The 15767-nt window shown below is 47.8% G+C and overlaps 1 protein-coding gene across 5 annotated transcripts in view; it reads left to right on the top strand.

Moving 5' to 3' along the window:
* The first annotated feature begins 235 nt into the window (after positions 1-235).
* Positions 236-15767, top strand: part of FOXN2 (forkhead box N2) — a 33160-nt gene continuing 17628 nt past the window's right edge. For 2 of the 5 annotated variants that reach the window (XM_032683101.1, XM_032683097.1), the window contains exons 1-2: positions 236-329; positions 13472-14022. In XM_032683101.1, coding sequence (XP_032538992.1) covers positions 13486-14022 — 537 coding nt within the window. In that variant the 5' untranslated portion in view covers positions 236-329; positions 13472-13485. Of the gene's footprint in view, positions 330-843; positions 937-959; positions 1509-2041; positions 2572-13471; positions 14023-15767 lie in introns of those variants that run through there. The other 3 variants (XM_032683100.1, XM_032683099.1, XM_032683098.1) reach the window with 3 other exon arrangements.

The raw sequence follows: 15767 nt of genomic DNA, 5'->3' as shown, positions 1-15767 counted from the left end.
TTTTTTTGGGGGGGTGGGAAGGATGAGGTGGGGGGGGCGAAGGTGAACTTCTACGAGGCGGCGAGGATGCTCGTGGCGGGACGCGGAGCCTGGAAGCCGCGCTCGCAGCCCGCACCGCCCCGGCGGGCGCGGGGCGGCGGCGGTGCCAGAGGCGGCCCCGGCGCTGAGGGAGCGGGGAGGGGGGGGGCCGTGCTTGTTCCCGGTTGCCATGGGGAGCACGGCGGGGAGGGCGGCGCCGCCGCCGCTGCGCAGGGAGCAGCTGCTCCCTGACACATCCCCCCGCTGCCATATTGTGTGTCCGCCGCCGGCCGCGCGGCTTCATGACCGCGGTGAGTGCCGCCCGCTCTGCCCCGCGCTCCCCTCCCGCCACCCCCGCGACCGGCTTCGTCGCTCCCCCACCGCTTTTTTTTTTTCGGGCTTTCCGCGCGTTTGGGGGGATGGGGTTGGTTTTTTTTTTTTGTTGTTTTTGACGCTCCGGGAGGGTTCCGCTGGGGCGGAAGGGGGAGGCGCGGGGAGCGCCGGGTCCCGCTGGCTCGGGGGGGGGGGGAGGGGTTCCGCGGGGAGGTGACTGGTGTCCCCCGGTGCCCCGCGTGGGGACAGCGCTGGATGGCGATGCGCGGGGAGGGGGATGCGTGGGGACACCCTCCCCCCCCCCCCTCCCTCCCCACGGCGGCCGCGGACCCGCTCCCCACACCCCGCTCCGCTGCTCCTCCTCCCGGCGCGGCTCCGCGGAGCTTCCGCCCGCGGGATTTACGCGGGTGACACCCCCCCCAGCCCTCCTTAGCCCCCGCTTCCCCGGCAGGGCAGTCCCGCGCTCCGTGCACGCTTCCAGCGGCGGGGATGGAGAGCGGGGCCAGCCCGGCGCCGGGAGCGCGGCCCCGACGTGCCCCTCGACTCCGGGTCGCCCCCATGAAAACCCTCGGGCGCTTCATTTAAGTAAGTAGGGACCCTTGTGGCGTTATTCCGCCGCGCCCCGCCGTCCCCGAAGCGGCGGGAAGCCCCCTTGGATGTGCAGAAGGTCTGTGGTTTTGCAGAGGTGAGGGGGGAGTAGAGGAGGCGTTCCGGGGTTCCCGCGTTTTGGGTTGAAGTCCAAGAAACGACTGATGGGGTGCTCGAGGTGAGGCCGGGATCTATCTGCACGTGGCCCTTAAGAGTTTTCCGTCTCTTTTGTTTTTTTTCTTTTGGTGAAGTTGGGCAGCGAGTTGGTGGCAGCAGAGGAGCAGCATCCCACTGCTCTCCCGCCTTATTCCGCCTTGGACACACCAACGTGCTTGGTTGCCCAGGTTCTGTAGGAGCGGAAACTGGCTTTTGTCGGTAAAGGTTTGGATTCTGACAAGGCCCAAACAAAGAGTAAAGAGCACAAAGATTAAAAGCAGAAAATAAGGGGTAACCTTGAGGAGGGCCCAATAAACTCACATTCCCACTGTGGTGCCTGCCTAGGGATGGGCGCTGTATGCAAAATGAGAAGTTAAAAAGGCTGAATTATGGTGGATTTCAGTGCTGAGAAGGTAACTTGCTTAGCTTTGTGGCTAACGTATGAAATCAAGCTAACTTGATTTATATAACATGGTGTATAATATACCATGTATATATATGTATATATACTCTCCAAATCTTATCATTGGTGGACTTGCATTTAGACCGATTTAGTAATGATTGGGTAGTAATATAGTGACGTGAGAATCATTTAACTTCTGTTGTGTTTCTTGGTTTGGAGTCTTTTTTTTGCCTCCTAGAAGTCTGGTGTTATGCTACATCTATGCAAGAAAAGTTAAGCTGACATTATATTATGTCAGAAAACTTGAACTAGTTAGCAGGTTGCTGTTTTTTGTTTTTTCTTGCCAGGTGCCAACTCACATTTCCCAAGTTCTGGAGAAGGTAGTTGGACACAGCTCTGAACTGAAAGCTCTGTAGTAGCAATTAATGCAGCACACAGCTTGAGCTGATGAACTTAGCTGAGTGCCAGGATATGCTGGGGGCTCACTTGTGTCCAGCTGTGAGACTTGACTTTTGTGGAAATACAGAGGGGATGGTAATTCCTACTTTGGATGTTTGAGTTGCCTGAAATAAGTATCAGACTTTTTTGTGCTTTTAGTAATTTTTTTATTATCAAATGCTCCCCTAAAGCGAGCGGTGCCGCTGTACACAGTGTCTACACCTGCAGACTGTGGTGGAGATGCTGCGTTGGCTGCCCTTCAGGTCCTGAGGGAAGCTGGAGGCACTGACCCTGTATCAATCCAGGCATGTGGCCCTGAGCACTCTCAGGGACCTTGCTGAAATAAAACTTGGTTAATATCTTTGTTGGCAGCATCTAGACCGGAGGATGAAGTTGTGACCTGCTTTGGGTGCTGCCACTGAGGCTGTGCTGAAGGAGCTCCTCAGGGATTTTTCAGCCCAAAAGTAAGATATTTTTTGTCTAAAAGGGGCACCAGCCAAGGAGTGTGCTGCTTCAACAGCTCCAACAACCATGGGTTTTCTGCTTGAGAAGCCTTCCCATGTCCTCTGAGGAACTTGAAATTGATGGCACCAGCATTGACAACAACTATCTGAGTGTCAGGACATGCCAGTCCAGTAAGTAATGGAGCAGGTACAGGGTTGTGCAATGGTCCCCTTGAATGAGAAGTGCTGCCTGGCAAGTGAGTGTAGTGCTTGACAAAGGCTTAAGGACATGTCAAGCTGATTTTTACCATCTTTATTAACCACAGGCTCTGTCCACTCAGTGCAATAGACTTGAAAACCTGACATGTTGAGCAAAAGCAAACTTTTTTGGTGAATGAGATGGTTTGGCATCTGAAGATGCTGTATATGGATATAGTTTAAACTGGTAAAAAGCCACACAGTTCTTGTGGAGAAATGTTAGTTCCCAGAAGAGCAGCTGAAGTTTTTATGTTGGTTTCAGTGGGGTTGTAATTCCACCTTCCTCTCCTGCTGTTACTCCTTGACTGCTCATTGTTGGGGTTCAAAGGAGCTGGTATTTGAGAGGAAATATCCCAAGCACTCAGAAGACTTTTCCCATGTGCAGGTTCATGATACCTTATCAGAAGGAGCTGCACAGTGGGATTAGAGCCAGGAGGTGGCAGGAAGTATGGGTGTTGGGAGGAGTGAGGGTGAGCCCACAGCCACCCTACCATGCATCCCTTAAGGCTGTTCCCTGCAATGGGGTACTTCCACTGCGCTACTGTGGTGCAAAAAAAGCTGTGTGGAGCACAGCTTTCGTTTCCTGGCTGCAAATCAGTGAAAAGCAGCCTTTAGTCCCTGTAAGTAAAGTCTGTCAGCAGTTTGGATGCACGCTTGCTACCTATTAGCACAGGTGTAACTTTGGTTTATTCCTTTTGGCTCCTTCAGTTTTCTTGCCGTGGCAGTTGCTGTTCCTCCCCTCCTGGTAAATGAATGTATTGTGTATAAGCTCGTCTGTAGGATGTCACTGCACTGATAGTAACTTTTTCTGAGAGAAGTAGATGAAGGCAGCGAGTGCCTCATCCCAGTGCGTGTGTTGCCACTCAAGAACCGAAATGGTGTTGGGCAACTTCCTGCGCCGAGGCACCACTGTCAGCGGCACCGGTGACTCACGTCAGCACCCAGCTGTGCCTCAACAAGTGCACACTTGCAGGCTGCAAACCCTGTCCGTGTCCCGGTGCAGTGCTGAGAGGTTCGGGGTGGGTGCATGTGGGGTGTCTCTTCCCAGATCCAGCGGCTGCCTTTTGCTCCTGCAGAAGACACCCACAAGTAAAACAAGAAAACCCTGAGATGCTGCTTCACTTTTTATCCAGCTGGACTCTTACGTGTGATACGTGTTTATTTGTTCCCTGTCACATTACGCGTCTTCTGACTTAGTGCGTGCTGTGTGATGGTGAGCTCTCCATCCCATCCTCACCACGAGGGGTAAAAGCATGCAGCGATGGTCCAGGGTACTTCCAAAATACAATTTCAGTCAGCAATTGGGAGGCAGCTTGCCTGTGCTTTGGTAATAAATTACATGGAAAGGAAGAAGTGCTGCCTGATGTCAGCCAGAGTCTTTATGACCTCTGGTGCTCTGCCTCTTCCCTGTAAAACATTATGGCTGTGGAAGCGTGAGGGTTGGGTCACTTTCCCCTTTGGAAAGAGCACTGCTGAGTGCTCAGGCTGAGTGCCTTCAGGCCTGCAACCGGGAAACCTGGATGTTATGTCTGGGGCAGGAATACCCATGTTACCAAATGGTTGCTCAGGGGTACCAGGACCGTTTTAAGAGAAGCTTGGAATTTGCACAGATAGGAATATTTATACCAAAAGTCAACAATGTGGATTTTGACTTTTTTGTTTTTCCTAGTGCATTCAGATTCTTTCCATTATGTTCAGACTAGACTTAGAGCTCCCTACTTTTTCCTCAAAGATTAGGGAACATTAGAGACTCCACTAAATTGACTACTGCTGCTGCAGGAATCACCCTCCACCACTGCTCTTCTGCACACTCTGTAAGGATTAGATTATAATTTGGAAATGTTTTTACCCGGTTCCTGCTGGCAGAACATCCTAACGTGATTTACTCGGGTCAGTGGTGTATGTTGACTGCCTGGCAGGATGGTAGTTGTTGTCTGAGGTGGCTGTCACTGCTCCACTGAACTTGCTGATGGTATGGGTTTGAAGTGCAGTGGTGAGCTGAGATCAGGTCTGCACCCTCCAGCTGCGGTGCTTTTGGCTGTCTGCTGGCCTTCCCCTCCAGACAGCAACAAGCCTGGTCTCTGCACTACGGTCACAGACCCCCACACCTCAGTATGCCTTTGAACAGCATGGTTGAGTACCTTTGACTTTATTGCCGTGGCTGCATTCTCCATCTGCTGGGTGCTGGAAGGGTGGTGTGTGGGTGATGCTGCTCCATCCTTGTGGTACTTCGCTTATGCATCCGAGTGTCCCACCAGTGTGTGTCGTACTAATTGCCATCGTGTTTTTATTGTGGGCTTCCTGACATATGAGGGGATGTGTTGCCAAAGCCCATCTCCTGGAGCAGCGTATCTTGATGCCACGCTCAGGCCTCGTTTCTTGTCTCAAGTTGGCCTCGTTTCTTGTCTCACGTTGTTTTCAGTGCATTCCTATCTTGCAGTTGGTAGCTGCTTTTAGTTTCCCGGTTCGAGTGTGGTCCCCTGCTTGCTTTCTTTTTACCACTCTCACTGGATTCCATTGTGCTTAGGTTTGGGGCAAGTACATGGTTGCCTAAAAGTTAATTACTGTATATGGAGAGAGTTCAGTGCCTGGAGAAGTTGCACAGAGTAGAGCTGAGTGAGTGGGAGTTGGGAAGCTTGCTGGCAAGGAGCAACCACTCATCCCTCATCCTCTGCCCTGTGAGGACTATCACCAGACTGCTTATCAGCCAGTTTAGTTTTACTTTAGGGATGTTGAGCAGTCAAAAGTAGGACCTTTTTTTTTTTTTTTTTTCAAACAGCCAAGTTCGACTCTTGTGGAATAAAATTAAAAACAAGTTGGCCGTGGGGGTCAGCACGGCGAAGAGCTGTGCTTTGCCTTCCCTGGAGCTCTGGAGGAAAACTTGTGCTTTGAGAGCAGGAGCCGGGAAAGCAGCAAGTGGGGAGAGCTTCACAATCACAGAGTTGTACCGGCAGTGTGGCTGTGGCTTTGTGATACAGCTCTGATGTTGCTTTCAAATTAAATCTTGCAGAAGGGGCACTTGGGGCGAAGCTTCAAATTGTTGGTTTTCGGCTGAAAGTCAGGAGTTTTGGTACTTTAAAGCTGAAGAAGGCAGAAAAGCTGAATATAAAAGACAGTAGTATGTTTTCTAGCATTGGTAGATTGGCAGTGACACCAGCTGAAATGTAGCTATATTCACTTCTGTTTCGAGAGGATGATAGAGAAACACGTGGAAGGGTTACCCTGGGAAGGGAATTAGCATCAGAATTATTTTGCAAGGCATTTGCTCTAATGGCTCACTTGTGAACATATCAATGGCTTACATTTTTTTGCATGTTAGTCCATTTAGCAAGCACAGTACTGAATTTAAGGAACATGACCCCTAGGCATCTTTTGAAAAGCTACTATTGGCAGTGAAGCATTTTTCTTAAAAGCACTTATTCCATCCCCACCCCCTTTTCTCTGACACCAAGGGTTTTTCTTAATAGTTTAGGTTTCACTGCTGGTTTGGTTTTTATATTTTTCATTTCCCTGTTTCTCTGTTAGACTGTTTTCATGTGCGTGTTTTAAATCTGAGGCACACGGAACTAGGTCCAACAGTGACTGCAGCCTTTGGAAAGGCAACATGATTGCAAAGTCTCTGAAGGCAGTGATGGAATAAATGTCCCAGAGGCTCTGGGCTGTGCACAGGGTCTGGATTGGGGTCTGGGCATGTCAGAATTCACGTTATCATTTTTCTCTCAGATACTTGTTTTGAACACAAACCCACTTGTGTGTGTGTATATGCGTACTTAATAAAAAAAATAGAAAATTTTTTCATATAAGCCAGATCAGATGAAATCTTTCTCTTGCTCCCTGCCCTTCCCTGGGCTATGATAAGGTTTTAATCCCTCCCCTTTTTAAATTTTGCAACATTTCTTAACTTTTCCTAATACTGGACCTTTTAATTGGTTTTAGTTACCTTCCTCCTCCCCTCTCTCCTTAATTATATCACAGGGTGCGGGAGAACACTGACATTAAAAGAGCATTAAAATGAGAGAGGCTTGGAAGTATTTCAGCAAATCCCTGGAAAACCTCTCTTCCCCTTTGAGCCTACCAATGCCAGGGTTAAAACGAAACCCCTGAGCTTATGGCTTGTGCAGTCCTTCAGTTGGTTGGGTTTGTTTTCAGGTTGGTTTTGAGAAGCCAGTAACTGCTTTTTTAACACTTTTTTAAACAATTATTTCTAATTTTTCCCCACTTTGCAAGCCAGGAGGAGCAGGAAGGGCCCTGCCTGTTGGAGGTGCTACCCCAGGGAGCGTCTCTGGGTGCCCTTTGTCACCCAGGGGTGCAGCTGTCTGCGTGTCTCCTCTGCAGGGAGTGGGTCCCAGCTTGCTGAAATCTATGGCCGAGAGGTGGTTTTGTCCTCAGGAGACTGTAATGCCTTTAGTTGTCTTGGATACGTGACATCATATAGTGTTGTAATCAAATATAGGCCTTTCTTGGGGCTGGGGGGGAGGATTTCAGCTGACCTGCAGCCTGCTGAGCGCGGGTGTGAGGTGTGCAGGGTATGGAGCAGGGCAGCCTGAGACAAAGAGATGAATGGGAAGGAAAGGTTGAATTGATAGGGGGGAAAATGGGAGGAAATGGTCTGGTGTTATGCTTTTAATGTTCCCAGTCAAGCAGATGTGGTGCTTTTTAGTGATGGGTTTTCACTAGTTGTGCCAGGATCTTTTTTTTTGTTGCACTTCCCTCTAATATGCAGAGATTTGTAGCTGGTCCTGTGCTTGTGTGCATGCTGACTTGGAAGTTTATCCCCAGCTTGTGTAGGTGAGCAGTGCCAGTCATTTATTTGTGTAATTCTTGGGCTGTTTCAATAACACAGTATATACATTGATGCGTTTAAGTCAGGACAAGCCTGGTGTCAATACCTTCTCATAAATGCAAGGGAATGTGAAAATCAAGAGAAGAGTTTGCTGTTGGTATAGTTTCTTGCATGCAGAAGCACCTACTGATCGTTTTAAATACTCTCACAGAGCCTGTTTTTGTTAGTACAGAAGTTGTGTGTGAAGCACACAAATGCCTGGCTCTGTAACAAAGACTGTGCTCCCTGAGCTTGTTGCAGAGAGGGTGGGTGCATAGCTGCTGTTATTAACCAAGGTGTGATATGGCTAAAAATCTTTTTTCCCCGGATTAAAATTATATTCTGCTCCTCAGACGTGGACAATGCAGGGTAAGATTTATTTTTGTATTTTTTTAAACCTGGAGGGAAATCACTGCACTGTTGGCAGGTTCCAGATCTTCCCACTATTAGCTGAGGTGACCTAGTTGCTCGACTGGTCATACAGAAATAAATAGGTGCATTTAGTTGCAGAGAAGGTTGTCCTAACCTGGGACACTGATGTTGTGCAGGTGCCAAATGGCACCTTTCATCTGATGCCAGTGTAGAGAAAAGAAGGATCAAGCAGCAACAGCAGCTCTGTTCTCATGCTGACTTGGCATGGACAAGGCTGTGGCATCTTTTAACAGAAAGACTGACTTCTTTCTTGCCAGGTCAGTGAGTCCAGGCACGGTGGCCACAGTGCTAAAATGACATCTGTGCACTTACACCTGCAGTGCTGCTGGATTTGGAGAAGGTCACCTTTGATGATGGTGGTATCTGCTGCAGCTTTGTCCTTTGGACCTGGACTCCGCAGGAGTGGGGCTTCTTTGAGAGGGGCTGCTGCAGAACAAGCATGCTTCCCTGCTTGCCTGAAGATATGCCCAAGTGAGCTTTCAGTTTTGTTAAGCAGTTGGCCTTCATTAAAGCAGCTTTGTCTTCATAAAATGCTCACACAAAGTATTCTCTCCTGTGTCAGAACGTATCAGTCCTCAAGGTCTTCTTTCAAAATGAAGTTGTAGCTGGAGATGTATGTGGGGGCACACAAACCTGGTTTAACTCCAGGTGTACTCTGCTAGGCTGAGAACCTTGCAGTCCCCATAACCTTTCCCAAAGTTAGCTCTTCGGTGAGTTTGAGAGAAGACTGCAAAAAATATTGCAACGTTGAGACGTTGAGTCTTCTCCAGTCTGTGCCTGCTTCTCTGAAACAGACTGCTGACTGAACACATCTGCAGCCTTAATCAGCCCCTTTGGACTTGGGCTCTGCTGCTCAGGTTGTGAGTGGCCTGGAGGAGCAGGTCTTCACTGGGCTTTGGGTGCTGAACTGGCACATATTAGCAGGGAGGTCTGCTCCTGGCTTTTATGTGTTCTCTTGAGTGATGCCAGAAATCACAGACACTGCTGGAAAGAAGGTTGTCTGTCTCGCCTCTTTTCTGATGCATCCTAACTTTTGTTTGAGCAACCTCAGTTGACTTTGCAGCCTTTTAATCTTCTTACCCCTGAATCATGTCTTACCTCTGTCTGTAATTGCCATGCAAAATAATGGGCACCTCCACTGCGATACTCGGAATAGATGTTTTGATTGGCGTTTCTTTTCTTACTGGAGGTAGATGCTTGAGTTCTGTAGGGTTTGGATTTGTGATGCTCTGCTTTCAGTTGCAAGTGTTAATACCAATGAGCAGCAGCGTGCTGTGTCACTTATTGGTGGGGTAAAGCACACGGGTCAGAGCACAAACTCTGCCATATTTTTTCATAGGTGTGCTTAAAGTGTATTACTTTTGAGTGTGCGTGACTGGAGGTTGCTTTCTGGCTCTTCTGTGGCTATCCCTGTGGGAATTGCAGCAAGCCTCTGGCCATTCAATGCAGCAGCTGGAGAAGCTGGGTAGATGGTTGCCATTTGCCATCCCCCTTCAGTAAGAATTGGCTTGGGGAGAGCTCCAGTAGAGGAATGGGGAGCATGTCTCAGCAGCTGAGCAGTTGCCTGTCATTTGGAAATGGTTTTCTTGCTGTTCCTGAAGTAGTTGAAGAGGCAGGGAAGGTGGCAGTAAGGGAATAAAGGAGTGGAAGATGAATTTCACTGGCCTGGCAACACGCATGCCCACTCTTACCCTCGCTGTTTTCGTGTTGGTGCTGCTAATTCAGCTTGTCCAGGAGCACTGTGGAGAGCAAGTCCTGGTGGCCACCTCTAACCTGGTTTGCTTCGACTCTTTGAGCTGGTTAACAGTGAGAAACAGTAGGAAAACAACCTGATGGTCCAAGCATGTACAATTTTATCAAAACATCTGCACCAGAGAGCTTCTTCTGTGCTCTTCTCACAGTCTGCTCTCCTTACTCTTAACTGTGGTTTTCCCACTGGGCGATGCCTGTCCACAAAACCTTGCCAGCTTACAGCAAAGATGGCTTTGGTGAATCCCACGGTCCTTATGTAAAATATTAAAACCTGAATATTGGAAGTGGTAATCTTGAGAATGACATCTTGGAAGCTGTGTGCTCACAATCCCATCTGCTTATGGCCAGGCAGAGCCCACATGGAGAGAAAAATTGTGAATATCCATGTCCTTAAAGGTCTCTGTGAATGAAGAGGGGCTCTGGAGAGCAGACAAACTGGCCACTTCTGTGCCTTCAGATATGCTCCAGAAGCACTGGTGTCTCTCCCCACCAGGCTGCTGCAGGCAGAAAGCAGTGCTGTCTCAGATGGTCCTGTGGTCCGTGTGGCCCTTGGGTACTTGAGAAGGGAGAAGGTCCTGTGGTCCAGATGGTCCTCGGGTGCTTGAGAGACGAGACAGACATTACCATGTCTGCTAATGACCCCATCTGTGGGGCAACCCTTGGAGTTGTGGTTGTTGATCTTAGGGGAAGAGCCAGCTTTTGATGACTTCGCAGTCCTTTGCAGTCGGAAGGCTGCCAGTGTTGGTTTCTTCTTCAGACTGGTGCAGCAGCAGGCCAAAGTAAACAAGACAGAATTAGAGGTTCTGAGGCTGCATTCTATATTCTGAGGCTGAGGTGATGCTGTCTCCAGAAAAGCAGTGTCAAAATGATCAGCTGATGGTCCTCAGTGTCACCAGTCTTATTACTGCCATCACAATGGAGTTAAATTCTTCATTAAAATAGATTCCCTGTTGCATACTCTGCTATCTCTATATTTCAGTTATCCTTGATGCAGACTGCTGGAGAACACTCTTTGAAAACTGCAGCAGTTATGGAACTAATTTTATTTTTTTTCTTATTTATGAGATGATAATAATCTAATAATGGCCTTCTTAGCTTTCTAGAAAAAATATTTTGACTTCTGATGTGTTCAAGTAGAAAGTGTGCAAGGTGGTGAACTAGGCACCAAGAACGTAATGAGACGTGTGGATTTTTGTAACACATCTAAGAGAAACATGGCACTAACCTAAATTAGTTCCTGTAAGTATATTACCTGCAAACAATATTTTTTATAAGTAGGGTGTTAATTGTTGTGATGATTCTCTGCTAAAAGAAAATGTCAATGCACTATTGCTTTGCATGCTACCACAAATCCTGCCTGATATGCAATGCCAATTTAATAAGTTAATATTTTTTCCTCTATAATTTTGAGTGTTCCCGGGCCATATTTGAGTTGAAAACAGACTTTACTGCCCCCTTTCACCTAAGAAATAAATGCAGTGACCTCAGACTCGCGTGTGTGTGTGTGCATGTGCGTGTTCTTGATCTGCTGTGCTGACGGAAGATTCGCAAAGGGATACTTCACGTAACATGAACCGAGAGCTAAAATTACCGACACACGGCTGCGAGGTGTAAGCTCAGTATGTAGCTGGCTAAAGAGGTGCTGAACAAGGAGGTAAAGTTGATCTTCATAAGGAGAGCGGTGCAACTCGGGTTGCAGCAGAGTTGGGGTTTATTTCACTGTATGAATTTTTTCACTAGCTCTTTGTTTGTTTGTTTTTTGTTTGTTTGTTTTTTAATTTAAGAAAGCAGTGAAGAAGTGACATGAGTGTATGTATATATGGCTGTGTTAAAAGCCAGCCATTGCTGACTGCCAATATAAATCTGCTCTGATGGCTTGGGGGAGAAGTAAATTGTAGGGAGAGCAAAGCTATTTTCGACCGGCTATTTGAGCAGCTCACTTTGCTTTATTTATTTATTTATTTTTATAACTGAGCTGGTAGTTGATCATGCCCATCCCTGCATTGAATAGAAATAAGAAATAGAAAACAGAAGGTGTGGGAATGGTTTCCAGCACTACTGCTGGTAAGCATAGGTGTAGGTGCTACTGTCAAAACAGCTTTGCAGTTGCTGGTGCAAGAGCATATGAACAGATGAAGAGAGGAGCAAAAATTGCTGGTGGGAAACCTGGTGTGTTCTCTGGGGGAGGCACAAATTCTGTACCCCAGGACTGCCTGGCACCAGGAAGGGGCTGGCAGAACTCTGGCCCCTGTTGGGGAGCATAAAATGGATGTGTCCTGTTGCCTTTCTAGGTCACCATGTCATTCATCCATCACACATGTCACTCCCCTTCTCCAGAGTAAGGAGGCTGGGCAAATACATCTGCAGGCAGGCTGGACAGGGTACTCCCATGGACACAGTGAGGCTGGCAGGTTGGAACTGGTCGGCTCTGGTTTTGTAGGTGGGACAGCCAAGAGCTGTACACAGGCTGGCTGACTCCTTGCCTCCGCTTTGTAGGAGAAGATGCAAATGCTTGGAGCCACATGTTTACTGAAGACTGTTGTAAGAAAGCATCCAGTAACTGCACAGAGCTGTCTGGTGAAGCCTGATACGGAAACTCCTTGTCTTGCAATTGAGCTCTTGCACTGGGCGCCAGAGCATGAGACCAGAATGATAGCATGTACTGGGATGAGGAACTGGGTTGGGGGTTGGGTTTTTGTATGTTTGATTTTTGGGGGGTTTTTTTTACAGTTAATGTGAACCTCAGATTTGCTGGTAAACAGCATCCATAGTTGGCGTGTCTTATGTCTGTAGTGTATGTGTGTGTGTACGTGTACACAGCCCACATCTGTACAGTGGTTTTGTTGGTCTGTACTTCTGGTGTAGCTGTGTTGGCCAAAGCTGTGGGTGCAGTGAAGCTCTAACATGGTCACATCAGCTGGAAAAAAGCAGCTCTTCCCATAACATAGTTTGCTAGAGGATCCCATTTAAAATCCTACAAGCAGGGTGGTTTTTGTTAGTGTAATGCCTCTAAAGCATGTTAACCCATGCATTCTGGGTTCCAGGTTTTTGTAGATAATAATTTTATGGTTAGGTTTTTAGTGTGGGTTTTTTTTTTAATCAAAGTGTTCAGCCATTGTTCCTGCACCAAGTCTGAGCTGCCACCCCAGCAGATGATCCTTTCCTGTTAAGAGCTGGTCCCACCACCTTCTGCTCTGCAGGAGAGCTCAGGTTAGGGCAGCAAGCTCTTGCAGGAGGGGGAAAAGATCTTTTGGACCCAGGCAGCTCTGTGGGACCCACAGCTGATGAACTGATCTTTCCCTGGTAGAAATATGTGACAGCACTTGGGAATGACTGTGACTGGTAGGGAGTTGTAGAGACTTCGTTTGTGCTGAGACCACAAACGCACTTTATGCTGTTGTAAGTTTTGCAACTTTTTTCACTCTTTGGGCACCAAAGGCAAGCACTTCTAAACAGGGTCAATTTACAAATATAATGAGTATAACTAAGGACTTAATGTCAGATCTACATGGATTAGATCCTACCTGTTAAGGTCTTTTCCAGATTCAGATGTTGACATGAAAATAACTATTATTTCTGTGTCTAAATTGGTGTTTCAAGATAGATACAGCAGTTTCCAAGTGATTACCATAATCTCTAATTACAAATGGAGGGGAGCTAGCAGATGCTCATGAGCTTACTGGGAGGCTCCTGCTGGACCCTGGCTCTCATCAGTGACTACAGTATTCCTGCACGGCATAGGGATGGTGCTGCTCTTTATTTGGGTTTGGTGGGCTGAATGTGATTTTGGCAGTTTGCAGTGATTTCTGACCATCTCCTTTGTTGCAGACCAATAAAGCTAAATGGGTCCAGTCACTGGAATGACTCCGGATAAGAAAGCTGAAACGCCAGGAGCAGAAAAAGCTGCAGGACTACGGCAGTGTCATGGGATGGGCAGCTTGCCTGACGCAGGCGATGCCGGCAAGCCAAAGGCCACTGTGGTGGACAGAGATGCAGCAGACGATGAGCTCACAAATTTGAACTGGCTGCACGAAAGTACAAACCTTCTAACAAACTTCAGCCTCGGAAGTGAGGGCCTTCCGATCGTTAGCCCCTTGTACGACATCGAGGGGGACAGCGTGCCATCCTTCTCACCGTCCTGTTACCAGAACCCTGAAAAAAAATCCTCCACTTCCAAACCCCCTTACTCTTTCAGCCTTCTCATTTACATGGCAATCGAGCAGTCCCCCAACAAGAGCCTGCCAGTCAAAGAAATCTACAGCTGGATCCTGGACCGCTTCCCCTACTTCGCCACAGCCCCCACCGGCTGGAAGAACTCGGTCCGGCACAACCTCTCCTTGAACAAGTGTTTCCGAAAGGTGGAGAAAAGCCATGGCAAGGTGAGACCTGGCAGGAGGGAGGTGGAGCAAATTTGAAATTCAGGGGGACATGAAAAAGATTCTGTTGTTCTCAAGGATGTTTTGTTTGGCGTTTTTTCCCCTCTTCATGTCCTCTAACACTTTATTTGCAGATGGAGATGGTTTGGAAATGCTGCTTCTGACAAATCACAGGATGACAAAAGTCACTTGGTTTTGTTATTTATTGCTGACCTGGGTAGATCTTGCTGTGGTGCATCATTTTTAAATCTGGCAAACATGCAGTTGTAAAGGACCTCGTTTCCACGTACAATTTCGTTAGCCTGCAATAGCCAGATGAAATTTCAGATATCTCTCTTAGGCTGTCTTCTTGATAAAGCTTCTTAAACCCGTGCTCTCTCTATTCTCCAGTGCTGAAACTTTATGATATGTTCCTCTTTCCCCTCTTTTCCAACACAGCCATGGCTATGATTGCACTGACAAGCAGAAGAGATTGTGGGATGCCAGCCAGCTTCCCTGCTTAGCTACCATGAGTGTTGCCCCTCTGGGTGCAGATGTGGTCCTCTGCAAGGTCCTCTTGCTTGGGGGCACACTGTACGTACGTGGCTGAGTGTTTCTCAGTCCAAACAGCTTTCTTTAATATTAAACTGACTCCTTCACTTATGATCTCCTGTTACACTCAGCTCTAGCTTTCCAACAACCATCTTAATTCCTGCACTTAATATACTGCAATGCTTTAACCCCTGTCATAGCATAACAGTTTGTGACTCTGCATTGTGCAGGCACAGTTCTTAAAGTCAAGGATACTCTTTTTTGTACAAGTTCTTTCTTTTGACTTTTATGATTTTACTAATGACTTTCTTCCTCCCTCTCTCATTTCTCATCCTGTTCCTCAAAGAGCTGGCTCTGACTTAAATAAACTAACAAACCACATACTGGAAGTCAACAAACAAATCCTGGAGCCCTGTGTTGGGAGGTCAGCCTCAGTGGTAACAGTCTTGTTATCAGAAATGCCTGGCGTGCTTGACAACCTCTTGCTGTAAATAGTGGTCCTGGAGCTGAGTGGGCATCAGGAAGGACTGCTTTCTGCTGATAGGACTGAATACCACTGCTTCTCAATATTCCTGCTTTTACATTTAACTGATAGCCACTGTTTGCCCAAGCAGCAGCTTTACCCTGAAAAAGTGACTTTTTATTGCAGTGTGACAAGTCCAGTAACTCCCCCATTGTCAAGTCCTGCTGAGAGTTAGGACAGGCTCTTAATGTGACTCCAGGTGCTGCAATGGAGTAACTGGGATGCTGCCAGCTGTACCTGTGAGGAGGACTGGATCTGAGCAGGGACCACACACTGCTGCAGGTGACAGAGGTGCCCTTAAAGGACTGTGTGGCTCTGTCCAGGAACGGTGACATGAGTTTCAGAAGAATTAGGGCAGGAATGGGAAATCTAAATTGGTATATGAGTTCCTGCTGTCTGTGGATCTGCCCTTTAATGCTCAGCTGTTTCTAGCCTGGAAACCCCCATGGGTTAGGAGTTACCAGTCAAACCTCCTGTCTTGGAATTTGGGTGGCAGGAGCTTGAGACTGGCGTGATCCCCTGCTTGCCCTGGCATCTCCACTAGTATTGCTGGGCTCAGAGGATGGCTTGCTGCTTGATGTGACATCTTCAGTAGGAAGAGAAAATGCAGAACAGCTACCACTGCTACCAGCAGGGTGATGCTGATGTGCTCTGTCAGTGTTTTCCCAGGGCTCCAGAGACCGCACAGCTCTCT

The sequence above is a fragment of the Chiroxiphia lanceolata genome, chromosome 3 (assembly GCF_009829145.1).
Source record: "Chiroxiphia lanceolata isolate bChiLan1 chromosome 3, bChiLan1.pri, whole genome shotgun sequence".
In the NCBI taxonomy this organism is placed as follows: domain Eukaryota; kingdom Metazoa; phylum Chordata; class Aves; order Passeriformes; family Pipridae; genus Chiroxiphia; species Chiroxiphia lanceolata.
Note: the sequence above shows the minus strand (reverse complement) of the source record. Positions and strands in the feature narration are given on the sequence as shown.